We start from the raw sequence: 25,183 nt of genomic DNA, 5'->3' as shown, positions 1-25,183 counted from the left end.
GTCTGGCATTGGTAGAGAGGTTTATTGAGGAATATTGGACATATGAGGGTGTCTGCTCATCCAACCAATTTATTTAAATTGGTCCAGAATCAAAGTTTTACATCTGAAAATGCCAAGTTTGTAGAATCTGTTCATTTGTAGCGTTTTCCCAGGTGTACACAAAGCCTTCAGTTGTTGTGTTTTCATATCCAAGCTGGGCCTCTAATTACACTGTGTGGAATTGCACAGTCAGAGCTGTCACTCTCCAGCCTTTGGAGTCATTAATCACAGAGTCACAGAATATCCTGAGCTGGAAGACACCCACAAGGATCATCCAGTGCAGCTCCTGGCCCTGCACAGACACCCCAACAATCCCACCCTGTCCCTCAGAGTGTTGTCCAAACCCTCCTGGAGCTCTGGCAGCCTTGGGGCCGTGCCCACTGCCCTGGGGAGCCTGGTCAGTGCCCAACCACCCTCTGGGGGAAGAACCTTTCCCTGAGATCCAACCTAAACCTTCCCTGGCACAGCTCCAGCCATTCCCTGGGTGCTGTCACTGCTCACAGGGAGCAGAGATGGGAGCTGTCCTTGGGAGGAAGCTGCAGACCCTGATGAGGTCTGACCTCAGTCTCCTCTGACTGTGGTTTTCCCTCTAGACCCTTCACCATCTTCATATCCCTGGAACACATCAAATGCCCAAAAATGTTTCAAAAATTAAACAGAAGTGAAAACTTAAATATATCATAGAATCATAGAATGGTCTGGGTTTGGAAGAGGTCTTAGAGATCATCCCAAATGGCAGGGACACCTTCCACCAGCCCAGGTTGCTCCAAGCCCCATCCAGCCTGGCCTTGGACACTCCCAGGGATGGGGCAGCCACAGCTTCTCTGGGCAACCTGTGCCAGGGCCTCCCCACCCTCATATGTGTGAGAACATTCAGGACCCTGTGCATTTCTCCAGGGTGTTGGTGTCAGCCTTCTCCTGAAAAACTGTGCCTGCATAAAATCCCTCCTCTCAGCGCGAACACGAAGGTCTGCGCGACATCAAGCACGGCAGAGACCGAATGAAACACGGACGCATAAATAAATGCATCATCTGCCTGTCTTCCTAACCTGAGTCATTTCTCTCTGCCCTTGCAGCAGTGGAATGGGAGGGACACAGCCCTGATGGTCACTCGAGTGGTCAACCACCGGCGTTTCTCGGCCACGGTGAGCGTGGCCGACACCTCCCAGCGCAGCATCAGCAAGTACCGCTGTGTCATCCGCTCCGACGGCGGCTCCGGAGTGTCCAACTATGCAGAGCTCATAGTGAAAGGTAGGTGGCTTTCAAGCAGCCACTTCATGCAAGAGGAGTGTTTTCCTCTATATAAAAATTGACATCCTGTCAGACCTTCTTGTTTCGTTCTCGTTAAAAGAAGAAAAAAAAAGGGTCGAAGGGACGTGGATTTAAATCGCTGACTTAAAACGGGTATTTGAGTCTAAACTTTGGACACAGGCCCTCTTTGTAAGCTTTTGTAGTAATGTGTGGTGGCTGTGGAGACTCCCTGTAGCCAGCTAGAGTTTGGCTGTCAGTCAGCTTCATTTGCTTTACTTTACAATATTTTATTAGGCATTAATAACCTTGTGATGGAGCATTGCATGTCAGGAGAGACTGCTTGGGACTGCTGGGAATAAATACTGGGACTGATTCTGCTGACATCCTGAAATATGGAGTAGAGGCATCAGTAGTTCTTGAGGGATGCTTGGATTTTAGCCCTGTTAATTACTGTGATTCAAGAGCTCAACTTGTGCCTAACACGTGCAAAGTGTGTCTTAATCTCACCTTCATGAGGCCTGTGCTGAAGTGCTGTTCACTATTCTGCTTTTTTATTTATTTTTAAACTTACCTGAGTTGCAGCCCAGGGATGCTGCATCACTGACTCTTAGTGGGGAAATCAGAAAGTGGCTGAGTACTTCCTGAGGTGCTTCATGTTTGGGATGGGGGTGATGTGAGGGTCTCCTCACAGAGTATAATTTTATTGCTCTAAATGTTTCACCTTTTTGGAAATGGAGGAAGCTGTAGCAATGAGATCAAGTTGTCCACTGTGCTGCTTTCTGCCAACTGCCTGTGTCATTTGATGATCAGTGTGCTGATGCCTTTATAATGCCTTGGAGTGTGGTGTGGTGCAGATGTTCAGACTCCACAGATCATGAAGAAAATGCTCCTTTTGGATGCCAAGTGCTTTTAATTCCCACTTGGTGATCTCACATCTTGTTCAAATCTGGAGGAATTAATTCATGACTAAAATGGGATGGAGTTGCCAGGAGTGGCAGAGCTAGGATGGGATCATAGCTAAAGAGAGGGAAGGCAGTTTTCCAGAGCAACCAGGTAGCAGAATATTGCAAGTTCACAGAATATTCTGAGTTGGAAGGGACCCACAAGGATCATGGAGTCCAACTCTTCAGTGAATGGCCCTCAGGGGATCAAACCCACAGCTGTGGTGCTGTGAGCACCAGACTTTAACCAGCTGAGCTGAGCTCAGGGTCTGGAGGAGGTGTCTGGCACTTCCATGTTTGTTGTTATAAGCAGGGAAAAAACAACAGAATAAGTCAGACCCACCAGGAGAGATGTTGGTAGATTCATTGCTGGATTGCTCAGGCACATCCAGGAAACCTCAGGAGAATCCTATTGTTCTGGAAAGGTGCACTCCTGCTCCTCATTCCTGGTTAGGAGGCAGGGAAGGTGCAGTGGCTCATTGGAGGTCAGTGTGGTGCAGCCCTCTGACACTCTGGGTGCTTCCAGCCAGGCTGGCTCATTTTAATGGGAATAACAGGGAATTTGTAATGCGGGTGCACAGGCTGAAATGAAAGCAAATTGGAATTGTTTAATTCTGAAGAGGTGTTTATTGAATTGCAATAATGTACTTGAGCATACATTAAATTAGTCTGTAATTGAAGTTTTGCTCAATTAATAGTCTTGCTCCTAAACCTGCTAAATCCAAGCTAATGCTCTGCTTCCCTCGATCAGATGAACATAAAATCATAGAGGATTTCTTCAACAAAGGTTAAGATCTAGAAGTGTATCTGTATGTCTTTATAATGTAAAACTTTGCTTGCTTCCCTGTGCACAAGGTATTTTATTGGAGTATTGAAAATGAAAAGTAATTTACAGTTCTCAATATTGAATGTTAACATTTGGTAGACACTGAAATAGAGATTTTGCTTTGAAATGCACGTCCTTCTACACCCTAAATTGGGCAATAAATACCTGTTTCAGCAAATGAAATGATCAATGAAATTAAACACACACCACCTTGCTTGTCTGTGGGCATCTTCACTAAGAACAAAGCAATTACTGGAAATCTTATACAAAAGAACATTAGTTTCAATTTATTGCAGTATATGTAGTGGCAGGAGTACATCTGTAGTCCTGTGAAAATGCAGGCAGCTCTTTGCTCTATGTGCTAATGCTTGTCTGTCTCCTGACTGTTGTATAAATGACAATACATTTATTCTTCTCTTGGCACTCTCAAATCATAATAGCCAGGCCAGAGAAACCTATAATTTCCATCTGTCCACTTTACCATCCTTTGGTGCTCCAGTGGAAATAGCTCTTCTCTGTTTCTCATCTCTCACGGTTGCATACATAGTAATTTAATACAATTTTGCACAGGGCAGTTAAAAAAAAAAACCCAAACCCAGAGATTCTGTGTCTTGCTGCGCTGCTCTCACCTGAACGGGATGTTTCTTGTCTGGAGTTGTCTTTTAAGTAAAAGCTGTGTGGCAGTTATTGTTTTCTGAGCTAAATGGGGGTTGTGCTTCTGTAAAGGTTGTTTAAAACACTGGAAATTGGCTCAAATCTTATCATTTAAGGTCTGTGCTAATGCCAGTGTCCTTCCAGGACACTTGTCACATTATGAAGGTTGTGGATAACATCCTAAACTCTCTGTGTGTGTGTATGGAGGATTGTTTGCTGTTGCTCTTTTCCCCCCTGATCCCTTTCAGATACTCTGGATGCTTAAATTAACTCCTAAATATATGATGGGAATGAGTGAAGAGCTGATAAACAGGGAATATACTACAGTGTCTGTCTATAATGTATTTTTTGTGAGCTGACTTTTCTGAGACTTCCATTTTTCAGGAAGTCCCTCAAATTTATTTTGGTGCTACCTGATGCAAATACTTTTAAGGCTCCTGGTGTTTTCCAAGGATCTGATCTGCTACTCCAGGGGTGGGAGTGCTCAACAGAGCCCCTCTGCAGACCCCCAAGGGGCTGTTCTACTTCTCTTCAGTTTTGTCTTAGTTGATTTTCGAAGTGCTTGGTTGAAAAGTAATCTTGTCTCTTGTCTGAGTGGCTTTCTGTCAGCCCTGTGATGTTTGGGACAGCTCATCTTTTATCAGGCTTTTCTCAGTCACACGAGGAGCCTTGAGTGGCACCAGAGGGAGAGGTGGGTTCTTTGTCAGAGTTGTTTACAGTTGTTTACTGTTCTTTCTCTGGGTCTTTTCTGGTGTGATGCTTGTCACTGTAATTGCACCATCTGTTTATTAACTCACCAGGTACACAGTGAAAACTGCTCTGGTGAGCTGAGTCTGTTCCTAAAAGCAGACACTGGAATAAACAATAAAAACCCAAACCACCAAACAACGTAAAACAACATATACACAGGCACCAAATAAACCTAAACAAAACCCCACGTCAAGTTACTGGAGCTGAGATGCTCGAGTGTGAAAAATATGATAAATAATTATATGTTTAAATAAATCTTTAAGCTTCTCCAGTGTTAAATACGCCGTGAAAATTCCAGATTTACAGTTCTAAGGCAGACTCATCAAGGAAAAGCTTTACAGGTATTTTGCCTATCTCAATATTTATTACTGGAGCTGATTCCAGAATGGTTTCAGTTAATTATTAAACAGGAAGTCCTATTAGGGGAAAGAACTTACTGGTCTTAGAAGTAATAAGAAAGAAACATATCTCTATTTTACAGCTGGGCCTGATCTTGGGCTGGAGTTGGTCCTAGAAATGCCACATTGGGCTCTCCATTGGTTTCCTTGAGTAAAAGAAATGCAGTGTAGGTATGAAAGTATGTTCCACATGTGCTCTAGAGTGTGTTCTTAGAATGAGATGATTGTCTTCAGTGTAGTTATTTGGGATGGTCACCAGCTCCTAAGTTTTTCACTTCATATAAAGACATTATGAAGAGAGGTCGTGGATATGAAAAATGTTCTTTAAAGTTCTCGTTTGTTGGTTTGTTCATTTAAAAAAAATACATTTTCGTGCCTGATACACAGATAGTTCTGTGCCATGAGATATTCATGCCAAATGTACCAATTAAAACTGACATCATATCCTTGCCATCCTTGGGTAATATAACTCCTGTTTCCATGGTGGTGCTCAAGTCCCCACATTTCACTGAGGAGTTTGGAGGTGTTGATATGAAAAGCAGATGTTGTACTGCAGCTATCCTCCACTGCCATCAGGGTGGCTGGAAAACTGAGTCCCCTCCCTCCCTTGGAACCACTGAGGAGATAAGCTCAGCTGTGGGATATGTGCAGTTTGGATTTTACTGCTACAAAGTTTTTTTCCAGGATGCATTAATAGGTAGCTGGAAGGCACGAAAGTTCCTGTCTGAATTGATCAGGCTCGTGCTGATCTGGGAACATTTGACTCCCTCTGCCTGAGTTCTGCACATTGATCAAGGTCCTAAAGTTACCACTTCAGGGCAGGGTCAGTCCCTGGCTGCTGCTCCCCCAGTGTCAGCAGTGCTGTGACAGTGAGGGTTCCCTGGAGCTGCCTGTTCTCTCTTTCCCTGTTTTTTCCCACTTTACACGAGTACCTTCATTGTTCAGACCCTCCATGTGCAGCACTGGGAGAAGTTCAGCACAGATTTGATAAAACACGTAGTGATGTTGCTGCTTTGAGCTCTCCACCAGCACAGAACAGGAGGGGTGTGTGCACTCAAACTGCTTTAGGAGGGTTTTGCTGCCTCTGAGATTTCAGAGGGAGGGAGAATGGCTTTGTGATTGTAGGGTGTCCGAAAAAGCCACTTCCTCCTTCCTTTCTCTGCAGTCCCAGTGGTGCAGGGAATGAAACACTCCTTTCCTTGGGGTTGGTTGGGAATTACCTGAGCTCGTTGCTGTTCTCTTTAATTCTCTAGTTCAGTCCAGTCCAGCAGCAGGGGCTTTAACTCAGCTTTAGTCATTGGGTGGGTGTGTGGTGAGGAAAGGGGAGGCAAAGAGATTACAAACACTCACTCTCACCAGGAGCTTTAACTCTCCTTTCTCTTCTTTCCATCCAGTTTAGGATCTCTGAGGCAAATGAGGGAGATTGAAGACAAAGCCATTGTGTCAGAGACACTGGCAGTGTGTGAAACCCAAGAGTTCTCTCAAAAGGAAATATTTCCCTCTCCTTCTGCTTAATTTCCAAAATAGACTGGAAAATTAAGCCACTTCCCCAAGAACTGATTAGTGTGTACTTTATATAGGGGATCCAGTTCTCAGCATTGCATCCAGTGCCACACAGACTTCCAGCAGGTGCTTTCCTTGTTTCCCACGTTTATATTGGTCAACAGGGTGTAAATAAACATATCCAGGAAGAATACAGGGCTACAGCTGGGATACGAGACAAGTTCATAAACTAATGGTGCATTCACAATCTGTATTTTTCTCAACTTTTTATATCTCTTTTAAGTAACCTTCTGGCTCCTGTGTAAGATGAGCAGCGAGTACTGTTTTAAACTTTGCCTTGTTTGTAACCACCTGGGAAATCATAATGTCTTTCCAGTCACACTGCTGAGCTGAGCTTTAGGAATTTCTTCAAAGACTGGTGGTGCATTGTTTTTTAGGGTTTTTTTAATTGTGTAGGGGTTTTTTAATTGTTTTTCTTCCCAATGCAAAAGTAAACTGCAAGAGTTTTTGTTTTGTTCTGACCTGAATTTCATTTAGGACTGGCAGAGAGATTGGCATGAGATGAATTTGCTTGGACTTGTTTTTAATGAATAAATATCTAAGTATGAGGTTGCTGCTGATGCATAAAGATCTCGACTAAATACCTGATATACATGCAAGTCTTTTCAGTTTCTAGTTAGAATTATTATGAAGGTTTAAGGCAACTGCACAGAAATTAATTTAGGACTGTTGATGCTCAGAAAAGAACATCAAATTCTCAGAACCTTTGCTAACTGGAAGTGTTCTTGCAGTGGGTGACCACCAGAAGTGTGACATTAGAAAGCAAACCTGGCAGCTTTTCATTCTTCTTTGTTCCTTTTTAATGTACAAATTTCCATGCAGGTTGCTTGCTGGTGATGCTCATGTGACATTACAATTCAAAATTACACTTTTTTTTTTTTTTTCTTTTTTGCTTGTGCCTGAGCTTAACGTCTTAGCAGGAAAAGATGAGTCACGTTCATTGTTAACTCTCTTCTGTTCATCTTTCTCGTGCCTGCTTAATTGTAGGGAAGTTATTAATGGGCTTCTCCCAGAAAACAGAATCTAAAGCTGTTCTTAATTTATCCACCCTGTGGTTGCAATGCTGTTAAATGCTTTTCATTCAAGAAAAGTCTGGTGAAGTATCATCTGTCACCATTCTTGGATGTTGGTGAAGATCCTGGTGTGCTTTAGGCATAGTTGGACACTTGGGAGATAAAATTGAGTATCAGCTGTTGCCTCAGCAGGAAAGAGATATAATGCCTTTCACATCAAAATACTAATTCTTTTGCAGCAGAAAAAAGCCCCACTATAAAAGCAGTGTTTTACTTCATGTGAAATGCAGGCTAAGATGCACCAGATTTCTTGGTATGAAAGGTTGATCATTAGTGTGAAAGTCTTTAAGAATAAACCAGCAAAGAAAGGATGTGTTTGCCATACAGGGAGACCTCTAGATCCCATCTGTGTAGGAGAAACAAATAAATTTCCAGAGAAAGGAGAAAACTCTTTCTGTAGATGCAAATGCCTCAAGCAAATGTGATTATTGGAACTTCTAAAAATTTTGCAGCACCAAGACTAAAGAATCCCAGTTACTGACCTCTTCCAGAAGTGCAGTACTTACTGCAGCTTAACAGGCCTTCTGCGAAGGTCTTGTGTTTGTTGGAGGACACCGAACTAAGAGGTTGAAAATCACCTGTGGAAGGAACAATTTCTGCCCTGAGCATGGTGCTGATGAATTCCCCAGCCATCTCTGCCTTGATTTGAGCTTTCTCTTTGCTGGCAGCAATGTGGTGAACCTGTTTCGTGTGTGATGTGTGAATTTACTTCTTATCGTTTAAAAAATAAAAATAAAAGGCAAAGCAAGATATAGAACAGTTAAAAACTATTTGTTGGTTCTTTACTTTACCCTGATTTATCCTACTTAGCTTTCTTTTGCTTTGTACATCTTGAACCACCTTGAGATCTAACCCTTTCTTAAACAATGGACATTTAGCCATCAGAGACTTCCAGCTCTGTGTCATACACACCCTCCTACCTCCCTTTAGAACCTCACCACGGGCACTGCAAATGGTTTGATCTGTGGCTTGTTAAACTCCTCTGCTGGGTTTGCAGCTGGGCATTCACAAGCTGAAACTCTAATCCTAAAGTAAAGAAGGTTGAAAGTTCGGGAGGTAAAAATGCTGGAGCTCTTGACTGATGGAGTTCACAGCTAAGGGATTATTATGGCAGCTCCAGAATCTTCTGAGCTGCCAAGCCAGGAGCTGGCAAAAGTCTTTTAGTGCTGCTGAATGGGGAGCATTCAGCAAGTTCTTAGGAGTTCAGGTGAATGGGGTTTTGAAAGTTTGCATAGCATTTAGCTCTGAATGGTGGAGCTGAACTGCTTTGCTTTCAGAGCCAGTGTAGCTGAACTCCAGGGAGAAGCTGATGTTGATTATGTTTGCATTTGTCCCGTCTGAATGAAGAGATTAAAGAGCCCGTTTCTGTGTTAAGGAAAGAATGATCACTCTGAAGTTAGTTCACCATTCAATGCTGAGATTATTTGAGGCAAGAAAATAGCCAAAATTGCAGTTTTGAGCAGAGTCTTTGCAGCCCTCCTTTCCCATCTCTACCCGATAGAATAATGCTTCATTTTTCAAACCCAGTAATTTCCCAGCATCCATTCCAGCTGTCAGATGAGGGAATACTCTTCTCATACAACCACCACCCTAAAACCTGTTGTGCTGCTTTTTAGCTCTGCTCTGATGTGTTAATCTTCTGCCATGGTAAATGCCACCGTGTGCTCCCCACTTTTACTGGTGCTGGGACACTGGTTCAGGTCACACCCTCCCTGTTACCAGTGCCCAGCTGAGACTTCTAAAGATGCTTTAGATCTGAGACCTGGAACCTGCTGAGCAATAATTAAACAGGGTGATGATTGTAGCAAGCCCTGCAATTATTGTAATTACTGGCATAGGAGTTATAGAAGAAAAACACATAATATGATGTTTCCCAGCTCCCTGCAGTCCATCCTGCCTGCTGAACACCCTCAGGGTGAACAGGAATTGTTTTACACTAAAAGAGGAGAGATTTAGATGGGATATTGGGAAGAAATTCTTTACTCAGAGGGTGGGGAGGCCCTGGCACAGGTTACTCAGAGAAGCTGTGGCTGCCCCATCCCTGGAAGTGTCCAAGGTCAGGTTGAAGCAGCCTGGGCTAGTGGAAGGTGTCCCTGCCCATGGCAGGGGGTGGATTGAGATGATCTTCAAGGTTCCCTTCCAACCCAAACAATTCTGTGGGTTTCTGTGATTATGCTCTGATAGCCAGATATGCCAAACCCCCTCTCTAAAGAAGTTATTCCAGTTCTCTTTCTTCTTTTTTTTTTTTTAACCAGGTTTCTCTCCAGTGCATCTCTTGCCTCTCTCTTCTTTCTCAGCAGGAAACTTTCCATCAGTGCTTGTTTGCATGTGAAGAAGATGCAAATAGCTGCAAGACTTGGGCTCTCTCTCCTTGGATCCTATAAATCAGACTTTGCATATGTTTTACTGTCCTGTTTATTACCCTGCAGCTAATACTGACTTACATGACAGACTACAACTCACAAACTGTTCCCTCAGCAGGGTACAGACACAAATTAAAATGGAAGAGGTTTGGGTTTCTTGCTTCTATAATTTTCACTTTGCTTTCCTTCCTATTACAGCAAATCCTTCTTTTGTTGCTGCTGCTGCTTATGACTTTTTGACTGGCCCTTGTGAACAGTGCTGACCATATCAGACTGCCTTTTAATCAGCAGTGTGGTCTTATTCAGCCTTCTGTCCCAGACTGCTCATCAAATAGTGATTTGCCAGTACTTTGCATGATTTTGAGGTTGAAATTCTAAATACAGATTTTTTTTTGTGCTTATTCTTACATTGTTTTCTGCCACCACCCTTCTACTTAACCTTACCTGTGCTTCATACCTTTGGGGAGCCTTGCAGATCATTTACTTTTTGCCTTGTGTCAAGAATATGGTTCTTCAGGGATGACCAAGGATTTGGGAACGTTGGTTTTGTTGCCTTGTGGTGAGGCCGTTCAGAGCACGCAGCAATAGCTCAGCTTGTGGAAAGTTTTATGATTACTGTTGTTCTCAGATTCTCTTGAGGACTGACATCTTGTTGTAAACAAGCATTTCATATAAAATTATTTACATAACCACCAGGAGTCCTGCAGGGTAATGCTGTTTCATTAATTTCTCGTTCAGGATTTCAAAGGGGGTGTTCATTTGGTGCCAATATTAAATTATGTGTTCAGGGCCCTGAGAGCCTCAGTCTTGATTGTGTAAATGGCTTCTGACCATTAAATTCTCTGTTTATTTTCTACTGCCTGCCATGAAAGGACAGGTTGCCCAGAGAAGCTGTGGCTGCCCCATCCCTGGAAGTGTCCAAGGCCAGGTTGGACGGGGCTTGGAGCAACCTGGGCTGGTGGAAGGTGTCCCTGCCCATGGCAGGGGGTGGGACAAGATGATCTTTAAAGTCCCTTCCAACCCAAACCATTCTGGGGTTCTATGACAGAAATACTTCAAAAGCTGTAGGGATCAGGTGACACATGTTGAAGGCAGACAAGGCTTAACTCTGATGTCTCAAATTGAATTGCACACCAACAGCAATTAGGAAAAACACATTCTTTATCTCCAAGCTACAATTTTTTCACCATGTGCATGGTCCTCTCCAAAGCTCAGCCAGTGGGATATAATCTCACATTACTTAATACTGCATTTAGTCAAGGAGACTAAGGAAAACCCTTCTGTTACAGAATTATCCTCAAATTCACCATCATGTCTTTTTATGTCTTTTTATCTTCATGGAACCACAGTGCTGGTATAGTCTTTGGAGTGGGATTACTGGTATCTCCTGAGCAAAAGGGAATTTTAATTGTCTTCATTAAAGCTGTGATGGTTTCAATAGGGACCAGTCTGTTCTCTCTTCCAAGATTTACTCTCAACATATAGAGTGAGAATTTTCTCCAGGCCTCAGCCCCAGGTGTAGCAGTTTTACACTCATAAGGAAGTTTTATTGTTTTTCATATATCTCATCTCACAGCTGTCATGGCAGAAAGAAAAAAAGGTTTAATTTAATTTGACCTTTTGCAATATGCAAGCCATAGAATTTACAAGTCATTCTTGCATCAGGAGCAATACAGTATGAATAAAGAAGAATAGTTTTCAAAAGAGATTGATTGATCATGATTGAGAGTTTTGAATTATAGAAAACCTCCCCAGCCCTATGTAAGCTCTTTAAATACTTAATTATCTTCACTGTGTAGTGTCTGTACATTATTCCAGTCAGATATTTCCAGCTTTGCATTTAATAGTCAGATCTTAAGTCTTTGTGCTAAATATAATCAATCTTGAAGTATTGAATGTGAACTTGTATTGACCATGATCTTGGCTTTGTTTGGTTAACTTATGTGTCTTAAATATCTTTACAAGGTGACTTGTTCTGTTGAAGAACTGATGTTGGTCCTGGGGAAAATACATCCAGCTGGAATTTCATTTATATTTGTGAAACATTCTCTCTTGTTTCCACAATGAATACTTTTGCTTGCTAGGTTTGTTCTCCTCCTTGCTGTGGAATGGGGGAACTTTTAAGCAGATGGATGCTTATTAATATTTTTTTCCCCAATTCTAACACCAACCTCTTCAGCAGAGACAAGGAAAGGCACTGCATGATGAAGGAAAAGCTCTTGTTCCACACAGAATGTTTCATGTGACAGGAGATGGGCATGGTGGTGAACTTCTGCACCCAAATCAGTAACCAAAAATACATGTATTCATGGGAGAGTGTCCTCAAGGAAAGGCTTGTGGAGACTTGATGGAAGCTGTTGGTTTTTCAGTTCAGGTGTGGCACAGTTTAGCATCATTTTTTTTCATCAGACAGCCTCTTGGTGCCAGTCACAAAATGAAAAAAGGAGATGTCTTGACCCCCCCAGCAAAGGGATTTCTGTGCCATGGAGAAGTTTCATAACTGGGACAGATTTTTAACACTTCCTGTGCACCATGAAGGCTGAACTTGTTCCACAGTACCAAAATGTGCTCCCTGGCATGTTAGATTTTGGGTATTTTGAGGGAATATGGGAACTCCTGCATTCCTTTGGATCTGTCCATGAGTGCCTGGGGAATCATGGGCTGTTTTATCAACGTTGAACTGGCCAGCAAAAGGATAAATGAAGTGATACTGTGTGTGACCTCCTTGCTCTGACAGCTGTGAGCTCCACCCCTGTCACCTTTGTTTCTCAGTTCCATGGAGTGTGCTGTGGAGTTCAGGAATCCTCCCAGGAGGTAAATTGTCCAGATTTATAGCTGGATTGTAGCATAAGTTTTTCAGGTTTCCTTTTGTTTCTCTCCATGTTTATTTGCTTTAACTCTGACTGGAATAAAGCACAGAAAGGTATTTTGTGAGCACTGGCAACCAGTCTGTCACCAGCAACTGGGTGGGCTGGGAGTTTGGCCATGATGGAAAATGAAATGCTTCTGGAGTAAATGAGGCTCAGATTTTGTTTGGTGTTGTCTCTCCCACCCTTTCCCCTTTTTTTGCAGGTGTATTGTGTGGTAGTTTCAGTCCTCCCCAATTTCTCCCAGGCTCTGGGATGCTTTTTTGTGGAAATACCAAACCCCATCCCCCATCATTACAGCTCTGTGCAGCATACTGGAATTTCTAGCATTTATTACTGCCTCAGAATGCACTTTGTGAGAAAAGGGAGAAAGAATTGATCTTTTGGTGTAATACTGTGGAGTCTCTCCGAGGGAACAGCCTAAATCAAGAACTATGTTTCAAAGCTGAGCTTTAAACTGGAAATAAGCAGACAGACAGCCCAGGAGAGGTGGGAGCTGGAAGGAGTGTTGGGATCTGCAGGGTATTCTGAAATTCTCTGTATCATAAAAACCTGAAATAAAAGAGGTAAGTATTGAGTGGTGAAGAAAGATTCAGCTGGTTTTCACAGGACTTCAGTGGTTAGCAGGCACTTTGGGGTGTCTGCCTGTTAAATCCAGTACATTAGGCTGTTGGGGTGGTGACACTACTATTTGGGAGCTGTGGGGGGGGGTTTGGCACAAATCCTGATATGTGCTTCAGCCAGTGTTTGGGGGTGTTGTAGGTGGGCAGGGAGAGGCAGGTTCCCAGAGCCTGGTTATCCCAGACATTGGGAAAGGAGGTGTGTGTTGGCTGAGTGCTCAGGCTGAGGCAGCAGAGGTTGTGTGATAATGTTCACCAGCACAAACCAGTAGTTCCTGGACTTCTGGTCAGTGAGGGGTTGACTGGAGCAGAGACATGTAGGAAAATCTTAATTAAGCTTCACAGTAAGTTTAGAAGGATTCAGTTGTTCCCTGCTTAGGGCAACACTCTGATATGTAGGATAGAGTCTAGCCTTGGGTTAGTCTTGGAAAACTTAGGGTTTATATGATGTATAAATGTTGGGTTTAAACTTTAAATGCTGTTTGCTGACTATAAAGGTTAATGTCTAGGGTTTTGTTTGTTTCTTCAGGTTTTGTGTGGTTTTGTTTTGTTGGGGGTTTTGTTTGTTTGGTTTTGTTTGGATTTTGTGTGGTTATGTTTTCTTGGGATTTTGTTTGGTTTTGTTTGAGTTTTTCGTGGTTTTGTTTTGTTGGAGGGGGTTGGTTTGTTTTCATTTGGGTTTTGTGTGGTTTTGTTGGGGTTTTTTGTTTGTTTGGTTTGGTTTTTTACATCTGGAACTTCCTGGTGCTTAGTAAAGGCTCTGTTTTTATAATCTAAGTTTTGCTTTTGCTGTTCAGATCTCAGTAGGTTGCCAGCCTTAGCTGTGGTGTGCTTTTTTTTTTTCTTTCATGTTTGACTTGAACATTTCAGATAAGTGGACCTGCAACCTGACCTTTAAATATGATGGGTTTTTGATGGTGGGTGCTACTTGATGGTGGTTGAGAAAGAACCTCCCTGGTTTTTACAGCTAGGAAATAGTCAAGTGGAGTGAAACTGGGGGGGGAGGGAAGGACTGAGAAGATATATTTACTTGGAAAATACAATTTAGTGCTCCCTGTCCAAGCTGGAATGGGCAGATGTACAATGTGGAGTGTCTGTGACCTCTAAAAGAGTGCAAAACACTCCAAAATATTTTGATACAAATATACTCATATAGTTTTCTTAACTCCCTAGAGTCTAACCAGCCTTAGTAATTTTTCTCCTCAGTGACAGCTGAACTCACTTAGGAACCTGAATCTCCCTGCTGGGCTTTTGGGGATGGGGGATGCTCCTGAGGTTTGCTCCAAGAGCACTGCTGACTGGCAGTGATGGATCAGGTTTATCTGAGGTGTCAGCAGGACAAAAGGAATGATGGAGACGTAGGGACATCAGCAGTGGATTTGCTGCTTACCTGAGTGTGGGCTTTCATAATGATGCTGTCAGGAACTACAGGGAAATAAACTCCCTGACACGAAGATCATGTGAGAACATGAAAAAAAAACCAGCCTTCTGAAGCTTATACTGTGCTGCCAGCGAGGTGCTCTAGATGGAAATTATTTCAGGTGGCTTGTGCACAGTAAATCAGCAGCCTCCAATATTTACTGTACTTAACTGGTGTGTACTGTCCTACCTGTTGGAAAGGCTGAAAAAGGGAGGTTTCTGTCCTGGGTAAAACCATTTGTGTCAGTTCTTGGATTTTTAAATGCACCTGTCCCTCCCCTTTGTCATTAGCTGCTCTCCAGGGCAGCCCTTGCAGTGCCAGGCCAGGCCATTGCCCACTCTGCCCAGGGAAACACCTCCTGCTGCAGGGGAGGTGATAATTTTCCTTGCATCAATCAGGCTTTTGTCAGTGAGATCAGACAAATGGCCCTCTGGTTCCTGCAGCTTGTATTTATCCTGTTTCCAGTTTGAACAGAGGAAAACAGAGTAGGTTACTCTGGTGGAAGGAGAAGGAGGAAATGACTGATAATTGGCCAGTTAGACACTTGAGTTGCAGGGGTTATTCCGAAGAAGTAGAGGTTTATTTACAAATGCAACAGAGTAGTCCCTTGTATAGGGACTGAACTATTGATACGTTCACTTTATGTGTTTTTCTGGAAAGCAAAAGAGGAAAAACAGTTTATTTCAAAATGAATGTGAATATTGTAGACAAAATGTGGGTTTTTTTTAATTTTTGTTTCTCCATTAAATCAGAATTGCTTGGGCATTTGGTGTCAGGTGTGTACAGGTTACAGTCTCTGACGTGTTCTTTCTCCTGCCATTTGAGTCTGTTGACCAAACTAATGTTCCAGGCAGTCATAGCACAAACTGAGGGTAAAAAGGTGGATATTGTGAGATACTGTGTTTATGTCCTTGGGGAGAAATGAGTCAACTTTTATGATCAAATTATGATTCAGAAGTGCTTTGCAACAAAACGTATTTGAGTAACAAACAGCAGCAAACCCCAGCACTGTGTCAGTACAAAGCACAGAAGCAGCAGCACAGCCCAACTGTGATTATATCTGGATTTTCTTCTTGTCCCATTGGCCACTGCAGGCAAGACCATGTTTTGCTTATCTTAGCAGTTGATTTTAGGGGGAAAAGTCATCTCTACCTGCCAAACCTGGACTGTGTGGGGTAGGGATTGGCCATAGGAGCTCTATGCTGGTAAAGAACAGAACACTGAGTTCTTCCCTTGTGTGGTAGTACCTGGTGGTTATTTAAAAAAGGCACATAATACTTAAAGATCTGTGTAGCTGTTAGTTTTTAACTGTATTGTTTTCCATCTTGGCATCCCTGTGTGGCCTGAGTGGCAGCTCTGACTGCAGACACTGCTGCACAACTACCCCAGTGTCACAGCAGAGTGTGCAGCACACACCAGAACCCCCTGGGCTTTAAGGCTCCTTGCTGGAAAAAGTCGTTGTGAGTGCACAGTGGAGAATCAAATTGGGTATTTGCTAGACCTTTGTAAATAGATGGAGACAGGAGACAAACTAAAAGGCAGTAATTGTGGTGGTGGTGGTAATTCTCTGTAGCTTTCAAACAGGGATTTGCTTGTTAGTTGACAATGTGAGACATCCAATGTGCCAGAGCTGAGCAGCCAGACAGCAGAGCAGATCTTCCTCTGCAGAACTTCAAAGGCACCTGCTTTACTCAGTCACCTGTAGGAGCAACTGAGGCCACTGAGTGCTCAGAACAGCTGTGCTCAATATCACTTCATGTGCTGATTAGTTGTGATTATTTCTGAAGTGGCTGTAGCTGTGGGCCAGGGTGAGCTTTAATCAGCCCGTGCAGGGCAGTGGATGTCACAGACACAGAGCCTGCTCTGCTGTGCCCTGCATCAAACTGGTAAGACCAACAATTTACTCTAAGCCTGTATTTGTTAACTTTTGTGAAAAACTGAACCCGGGGGGACTTAATGTGTTATTTAATTAAACCAAGGCCCCAAGGCTAATGGCACAAAATGTGCCAGTGCATTAGGGTCACTTACCTGCAATAATGCCTCAAGCAGTTGATCTGTTAAATGAGTTGTCACATACCTTGGTAGGGTCTGCAGCCTGCTTTCCATTGGAGGTGTTGTTATATTCCTGTTTGGAACCATGACTTGGGAGAGAAAAAAAGAAAAGCATTCAGGAAAATACTGCTGGGTTCCACTGTCAGGAAAATGAACAAGCGCAAATTCAGAGTAATAAAATTGTGAAGGATGGGCCGTGGTAAATATTGCCTGAAATCAACTTCCAGGAAGAAAAGGAAGCCAAAATTTTGTAGGGATGTGCATTTGTACCCTGACAGGTGTGCTGGTCACATCTCTGCACGTTGCTCTGTGATCCCAGGAGCTCATCCAGTGCAGCAGGTTTGCTTGGATAAACTTAGGCTTATATGCTCTATGCTCACATGTTCCATGCTGAGGCACTCCCTGCCCACTGTGATAAAAGAAAATTCATTTTTTTGTTTAATTTTATGTGGCTCATTTGCACTGAGGATTGTTTGGGGATGAGACCTTGATGGATATCAGAGGACTTGGTTGGAGCTTCTCAGATTTAGTTGTCAGTGGTCAACTTCCACCATCTGTAGGAGTGTTGGTCATCCATCCCCAGCTCTGTGCAGGGCTATATATGCAGTTAAATCCACCCCTTCTTGCTTTCTATTGCATGTCCACCAGAACCAGAGCTTTCTGCATTACTTGTTCTCCTCCTGTTATCTCTCCCCTCTTGCTCAGTTCTTCCTGCTCCCCTCTGCTTTGGTCCTGTTCCTCTATCCTGACCAGGAAACAGGTTTCTAAATGTGCATTCTGGAATAAAAGGGTGAGACTTGCAGTTCTCCAGCCCTCCCAAGTGAAGGACAGGATGACCATTAGCACAGTGCCTGGGGTGTCTGAAGTTCCCATCAGTTAGAGCCGATTAGTGTTTTACTTATCAGTTTTAAAGAAAGGATTTCTAATGTAATTAGTCAACAAAAGCCTTTTATGTTCTTTAAAGACAGCCCCAGGGAGTGCTGATTTTAGACAGCTTAAAGCCAGTTCGTTTTTGGTGTGGTCAGTTGGAATGTTGTAACGAGGTTTATTTTGGTGCAAGATGCTTTGCTGGGAAGGCTTGAAAAGAAACTTCTTGAAAACAGCTTTTTCTCTGTGTGGATTTCTGGTGGAAAAGTGCCTCCAGTAAACACCTCTGCCATCTGTTTCAAATATTTTTGGGCTATGAATGTCCTTGTAGAAGCTGAAAAGCATGGACAGATTTTTTTAGTAGCTAGAAATATGTACTTTCAGAATTTTTGTTTAACTTTTCGTTGATTGAATTGCACTGAACCAGATGTTGGGGTTTTTTTTTTGTGAAAAGCCTTCACCAGATCCAAGTGTGATGTGATGCTGAGAGAAAATCCATGGCTGGCAAATGCTGAGAGCATGAAGTGGAGATGGGAAGATGCAGGGCCTCACATTTCTGAACACTCAAGTGTGGGAATTGCTCCAAACCTGCTGTGCCACCTATGAGCTGATTTGTCCAAACACATTTTCTGTGCATCCCACATACTTTTGCATCTGTCCACTCCCTCCCCTGGTGTACTCACTAGGAAAGTAGAAGAATTTTGATTCCAGGTCTTACTTTTTCCCCAGGGTTTGGTCATGGCCCCAAACCTGCCAGAGCTCCAGGAGGGTTTGGACAATGCTCTGAGGGACAGGGTGGGATTATTGGGGTGTCTGTGCAGGGCCAGGAGTTGGACTTGATCCTTGTGGGTCCCTCCAACTCAGAATATTCCATGATTCCATAATGATTTTACTCAGTGTTCATCAGTCTGATGTGCCACGAGAATGGAGCAAAAACTGTGTAAAAATGATAAGAACAAGCAAAACTTCTTCAGGGGTTGGAAACTGCAGAGAGAATAAGGAATGCTTTTTTGTATCTGGAAACAGTGTGTTCCTCTAAAAGCTTGCTGATTTTATTTTTACAAGGGAACATAAATATCTGACTCATTCTCTCATAGGTCTGCTGTTCCTCTGTAGAAAATGCCTTTGCTAACAATACTTACACGGCACTTGACTCTTTAATAACTAAATAAGGATTTCTGTATAAGAACCATTAAACAAATTAGTGCAGAGCATAAACATCTATTGTATTATTCCTGATAAAATATCCTGTAATTCCAGTCTCGCATTCAACCCTTTGTTTTATTGATAAGGGTCTTCTGAGGAGTCTGTGCTGGAGATCTGCTTGACCTCTCTAATCTTCTGTGCCAGACTGACATGTCACACTCCTCTGGGAAAGGATTTGGGTTCTTATTCTGTGTAGTGGATTAAATAAGCATCACTGAGTTTCTGAGTACCTTCCAGGAATTTCCCCTGAGTGAACTTAAAGTATTCTGTGTGTCTCTCAAGAACTGCAGTTCCTCTCAGGTGCTGTAGTTGCTGGATTTAGACTCCAGTTCTCCCAGTTGGAGCCTACCAGTAGCAGTGGTCAGCACTGGGGACTGAGCTCCCATTTATGCTCATGGTGCATCTCCAGGCATCATTCCCCTGAGCAGAACCTCTTGGATCTCCCAAAGCCTTGGCCAAGTGTTCTGCACTGTTCCCTCTGCAGTTCATCTGATTCAGCTCCCTGATTTCATTCCTTTATTTCTTTCTTGTTGCCAGTTGCCTCCTAAAATCTGTTTTTCTTGAGCCTCCTCCCCCTTGTAAATGGGTAGAACTCCTTTGTGGGTGGTCCTGAGTTCCCAATGGCTTTACTTGGAATTTAATATTAATTTATACTAACTCTGACTTTATATATATGTACATAAAACCACCTTTTTTTTTAATTAAAGCTATACATGCCATTATTTAATGTGTATGGAATAATGAAATGTTGGGTAGTGCCTTGCTGTTACATAATTTACTCAGCATTGTTTTCTGACTGTGCTACTATGGAATGCACCTGGATATGGAATAGTTTTCCTGTCTTATCCCAGTGGCAGAGCAATTAGTGCATCTCTGCTGGCCCATGGCTTTGAATCATGTGTGGTTGTATTCACCAGCTGTCACTATTACTCTCTAATCTATCCAGTTCACAGGCAAATAAAGGATGCCATCTCTCAAGATTGCGTTACAGAATGGAAATAAAAGAAAAAAGATTAGTAAAAAAAAAAAGTAATGCCTAAACAGTAGCCTTATTCCTCAGGGAGAAAATAAAATACCTGCTGACAGCTCTTACCTTAATGATGTTCTTGCTTCTGTCAAAACAACAGGCACCCCATCATTTTCATTGGCATTTGCAAGACTTTGAAGAGATGCAGAGGAAAGCAGAGTGTTTTGATGGATGCTTTTTTCACTTGGAATCCCTTTCCATAGCCACTCTTTTCCTTGAAAAGAATCTTTCTTTTTTTCCCATCTGTCCCCCCTCAGGTTGATTTGAGAAGGGTTTGGGAGCAAGAGGAAGTGAAGGGTGGATAAGATGTAAAATTTACCCAAGTTACAAGTTTCTCTTCCTTTAATTTAATTTACCCAAGTTACAAGTTTCTCTTCCTTTAATTTAATTAATCAGTGGGAATTGCTGCTGCACAATATCATTGTAATGGTTATAAAAAGAGATGTTTGTAATGTGGATGAGCTGGGATAATCTGCCCAAATCAGCCATTCTGGTGTCTTTCTGTGTGTTTATAAGAGACTGAAATTCCTCCTGTGCTGAGGGGCAAGGTCTTCAGAGAAAACCTTGGAAAAGAAACTTCAGAGAAGTTTCCCTCTCTTCTTCTACAGAAGTATAATTTAAATAAGAGGTGTGCTTAGGCCTTTGAGAGAGCCAGCAGCTGGGCAGGATACCCCACTGGATACACTGCTGATCCATGAGAACTGGGAATCCATACTGAGTGCCTGGTGCTGGTGGAAAGGATGGCAGACTCAAATACAGTGTATTAAGCAGATTCAAGTTTTACTTCGTGTTTTCCTTAGCAAACACTCCAGGAGAGTGATTTTTCTGTTTTGTCCACAAGACAGAGAGAGGATGAAACCCTGGAAAAACCAGAACCACGGAGCCTGGGCAGTGATTCCCTGTGCAGTTCCCCCTTGCTGGCAGGCCCTGGGCTGTGTCTTGCTGCCTGGCAGGGAGCTGTGGGTGGGATAAGAAGGGACCCACTGCAGGAGGAACAGCATTTTCTTTTTTGCAATGCATGTTCAGCAATAAGTTTGCTTCTCCCCAAGTCGAATCAGCCTGTTCTTTACCTCAGGTGTTCTGGTATTGATCTCATCTCTTGCTGTCCCTTCCTGTTCTCATGACAGAGTTCAGGAATCAGGAACATTTAAAATTGATGGGCCATCAAAAGTGGATATATTCCAGCTGACACAGAGAGGATTCTAACTCTGATTTTGATTCATGCCGTGGCTTGTGCTGCTTCCCACAGGTAGTATTGCTTTTTTAATTATCTGCCTCTTAGGACCTTCCTGAGTCTATTTTGCAAAAGTTCAGACTCTACTGCCTCTGAAAATTACGATGCCCTCAGTGTTCACATTTCATGGAAAGACAAGCTCTTAATGTAAAAATTACCTGATTCTCTGTTCCTGGGCAAGTTCTCTGTGTTGGAGGGTCCATGCAGGGGTGTGGGGAACAAATAGTTTGTGACATCTCACTGGTGAGACAGGATGCAGTGCCAGACATAAGACTTGTGATTCACTGGAAGTTTTCACTTCAATTACAGCTTTAGGTAAAGTGGTTTTTCTCCTTTAATTGTTTTTTTACTTTCTTCCTGTATCTTCTTCTGGAGTAGAATTCAAATACAGGCCACTCTACCTTCATTCTAAGGGGGCTTTTAAAGGAAATAACAGATCATGAGAGATTATATTCTTCCTCCTCTCTGCTCTTCAGAGCAGACTCAGATTGGCTCATTACAAGTCCTATTTTCTTTACTTTGAGAAATCCCTTCAAAGCTTTGTTTTCCCTTTTATACCTCTACAGAGTGGAAGTTCCCCTTCTGCTGTGTGGCTTTTTTGCATGTTTTCAACGAGAGTTATTAGGGCTGATATTTTAGAATGCACAGACTGTGGAAATGCATTTGGGAGCTGCTCTAAGTGTAGGAGGTTGTCTAAAACATAAGCCTTTCTAATACTTTTTCCTTCTCATCGTTGCCATGGAATAAATTTTCAACAGCTGCCCATTTACTGCAAATTCTGCCAGATTTTGCAACACACCTTAAAGGCCAAAGACCTTGATCCTTCAGGCCAGTGCCTGTGAAAATATTTATGAAAAAAAACCCCTGTCTTTATGTAAAGTCTTCAACAGCAGAACCTGTTGCCCTGGAAAGAAAGGAAGAAGCCGTGTTCTTGTGATGGCCTTGTGATGGTTCTTTCGGGATGCATTCCAGCAGCTCTTGGAAGTCTCTTGTGTGGTGAACACACTTAGCAGAATATATGATGGGTGTATGGCTGGTTATGGGATGAGAAATGCCTGAACTGTGACCATGATGTACTTGTCCCCAGCTGGGAAGTGACTGGGATCCCTTGGGAAGAGGGGGCAGAACAGTTCCTATGGCCCCAAGAATGAATCCCTGTCCATTTTGAGAACCTTGTAGGCAAAAGAGAATGGGATCCCATGTTCAGTAGAGGTGGGATGGATTACTCAGCAAGACTGGATCCACTTGACTGTAAACTGGACACACTGACATGGATTAATGAGAAAGTGTCAGGGCCAGGAAAGTAGGGATGGCAGAACACAGATCTTACCTGTTGTGTCTCTTTTGGCTGAAACATCCCAGAATTTACCACTGGCAGTGAGTTTCTGGGCATTACAATGTATCACCCACCCCTGGTGGTGGGAAAAGAAGGGATTTTAGGTGTGTTGCACATTGAATTTGCAATTCCTACCTGTTCCACCTGTCATTTGAACAATCAGAAATGATCCGTGATCACATTTTCCGCTGCTATTTCCAACAAATGAAGCAATAGCAGTGCACCCTGTAAATCCTGTAATGCAGATAATCTTGGGATAGAGGTAATGAGAAGATATTTTTCCCCAGTGTGAACCATACTGCAGTTCTTTAGTGCTTTTTATGTGTCAAATTACACCTGTGGCATATTGGGATGACTATGACTCTGTTCAGCTGCTGTACATTGTTCATGGACATTCTCAATCTTCTAGAGAGAGGACTTGTTAAGTTTGCCATGAAATTGGCTCTGCATAGGAGAGCCAAGTGCTACTCTGAGCCATTGCATTTACCTTCTGTATTACTCTAGGCTGTAGTTAATCCTACTGAATAAGTTGCAGTGACATTCTGAAAGATGTTTTTTAACAAGGAACACAAGAATCCCACAACTGCAAATTGACTTCTCATCCTGTGCAGGTACTAAGCATTTTTTTCTTGTTTACAAATAAGAATATGATGCCTTTAGATTTATTTCACAACTGCTTGTGAGATGCATATGCTATTATTATCCACATAAATTACTTTTCATTGGGAAATCTTGTCTGTGAACACGACTGAGTTCAACATCCAGGCACCTTAACTGAGCCATGAAGAATGAAGGATTTTGCTGAAGCTGATGTCACACTGGGACATCCTTTCTTTCTCCCCCTTTCTTTCTCCCCCTTTCTTTCTCCCCCTTTCTTTCTCCCCCTTTCTTTCTCCCCCTTTCTTTCTCCCCCTTTCTTTCTCCCCCTTTCTTTCTCCCCCTTTCTTTCTCCCCCTTTCTTTCTCCCCCTTTCTTTCTCCCCCTTTCTTTCTCCCCCTTTCTTTCTCCCCCTTTCTTTCTCCCCCTTTCTTTCTCCCCCTTTCTTTCTCCCCCTTTCTTTCTCCCCCTTTCTTTCTCCCCCTTTCTTTCTCCCCCTTTCTTTCTCCCCCTTTCTTTCTCCCCCTTTCTTTCTCCCCCTTTCTTTCTCCCCCTTTCTTTCTCCCCCTTTCTTTCTCCCCCTTTCTTTCTCCCCCTTTCTTTCTCCCCCTTTCTTTCTCCCCCTTTCTTTCTCCCCCTTTCTTTCTCCCCCTTTCTTTCTCCCCCTTTCTTTCTCCCCCTTTCTTTCTCCCCCTTTCTTTCTCCCCCTTTCTTTCTCCCCCTTTCTTTCTCCCCCTTTCTTTCTCCCCCTTTCTTTCTCCCCCTTTCTTTCTCCCCCTTTCTTTCTCCCCCTTTCTTTCTCCCCCTTTCTTTCTCCCCCTTTCTTTCTCCCCCTTTCTTTCTCCCCCTTTCTTTCTCCCCCTTTCTTTCTCCCCCTTTCTTTCTCCCCCTTTCTTTCTCCCCCTTTCTTTTCTGCCTTAGCTCAACTGCAGGAGCTTGTTGTCCCGAGAAGGTAAAAGATGTCTGGAATTTCAGCACTGGGTCTTTTGATCAGGAAACGTTGATTCACAGGCTTAGAATCTAAATCTGTGCCGTGATTTCCGAGGATAAGAACTGGGTGTGATTCAGTGGTAAATTAACCCAGCTGAGTAATTAATTGTATGAGATGAAATGTTTAAAATCTCCTCTTTCATGTGCCTGTGCTCCTTTCGTGTGGTTACCTTGGGTCTCTTGAGGGATTCTGCTGATTGAAGAGGCAGATACTGCTGTTACTGAACTTAATGAATCAAAGAAATGAAGGGGTTTGTAACACATAATTCAAGTAAAAGGCACTTCAAAGATACTTGAAAAGGCCATGTGGGTCAAAGTTAGCTAATTATGGATACCAGCTTGTGGATTTTAGTCTGGCCACACAGTACAGGCACAGCTTGGGATACCTGTGGGACTGTGCCATGGGAGCCCTGTGTGTGCTGCTTTCTCCATGATCTGTTACTTTGCCTGCTGTCTTCACACACTTAAAGCTTAATGAAAGCCTTTGCATCTCTTATGCTGGTAGGACAAACCATACCGTGATCTACTTTTAATTCTTCAGAATATTTTTGCTTCCTTGTGTGGAATAATGCAAAGAAATTGGTTGGTTTGTTTGGGTTTTTATCTTTTTTTTTTTTATATATATTTTCAAGAAGCTAGAGACCTGCTCTTAGTTTTTGTGAGTTCCTTTTAGCAGGTATTACAGGCCCATCTTTAAAAGTCCAGATCTTTAAAAATCAAAACCTTGTTTATGCCTGCAGTGAGAACAGGCTTAAACATAAAAGTGTAAATTATAGCAGTAATTGTGAGGAACGTGCACACAAAGCCATTGGGGAAGAAATATTGGCTTTCTGATGAAGAAAAGTATTCTGCAAGCACAAAATTGTCAGTCTGCCTGTGGAACTGTCAGCAACTCACTGGACCTGATTTGACCCCTCTGGCTTCACTAGGTACAGTGTTTTGCCCAGTCCTGAGTGTTTCAGGCTGCTGGGGTGTACATCTCCTTGAACTTTGGAATTGTGTGTGTCACTGGGAGCTGGGTGTGCTCTGCACAACCCTGGAACCAGTTCCACCAATTCCTGGTTGTCCGTGGTAATCACTGAAGGAGCAACTTGCCAGTTCATGCTGGG

General features: G+C 42.9%; 1 protein-coding gene across 8 annotated transcripts in view; it reads left to right on the top strand.

The window, feature by feature from the left end:
- Positions 1 to 25,183, top strand: part of PTPRT (protein tyrosine phosphatase receptor type T) — a 467,492-nt gene that overhangs the window by 199,010 nt on the left and 243,299 nt on the right. For all 8 annotated transcript variants that reach the window (XM_064674278.1, XM_064674284.1, XM_064674277.1 and 5 more), the window contains exon 6: positions 1,116 to 1,290. In XM_064674278.1, the coding sequence (XP_064530348.1) occupies positions 1,116 to 1,290 (175 nt within the window). The remainder of the gene's footprint in view (positions 1 to 1,115; positions 1,291 to 25,183) is intronic.

This window comes from Pseudopipra pipra, chromosome 17 (assembly GCF_036250125.1).
Source record: "Pseudopipra pipra isolate bDixPip1 chromosome 17, bDixPip1.hap1, whole genome shotgun sequence".
Lineage (NCBI taxonomy): Eukaryota > Metazoa > Chordata > Aves > Passeriformes > Pipridae > Pseudopipra > Pseudopipra pipra.
The sequence above is the reverse complement of the archived record's forward strand: the minus strand, read 5'-3'. Positions and strand labels throughout refer to the sequence as shown.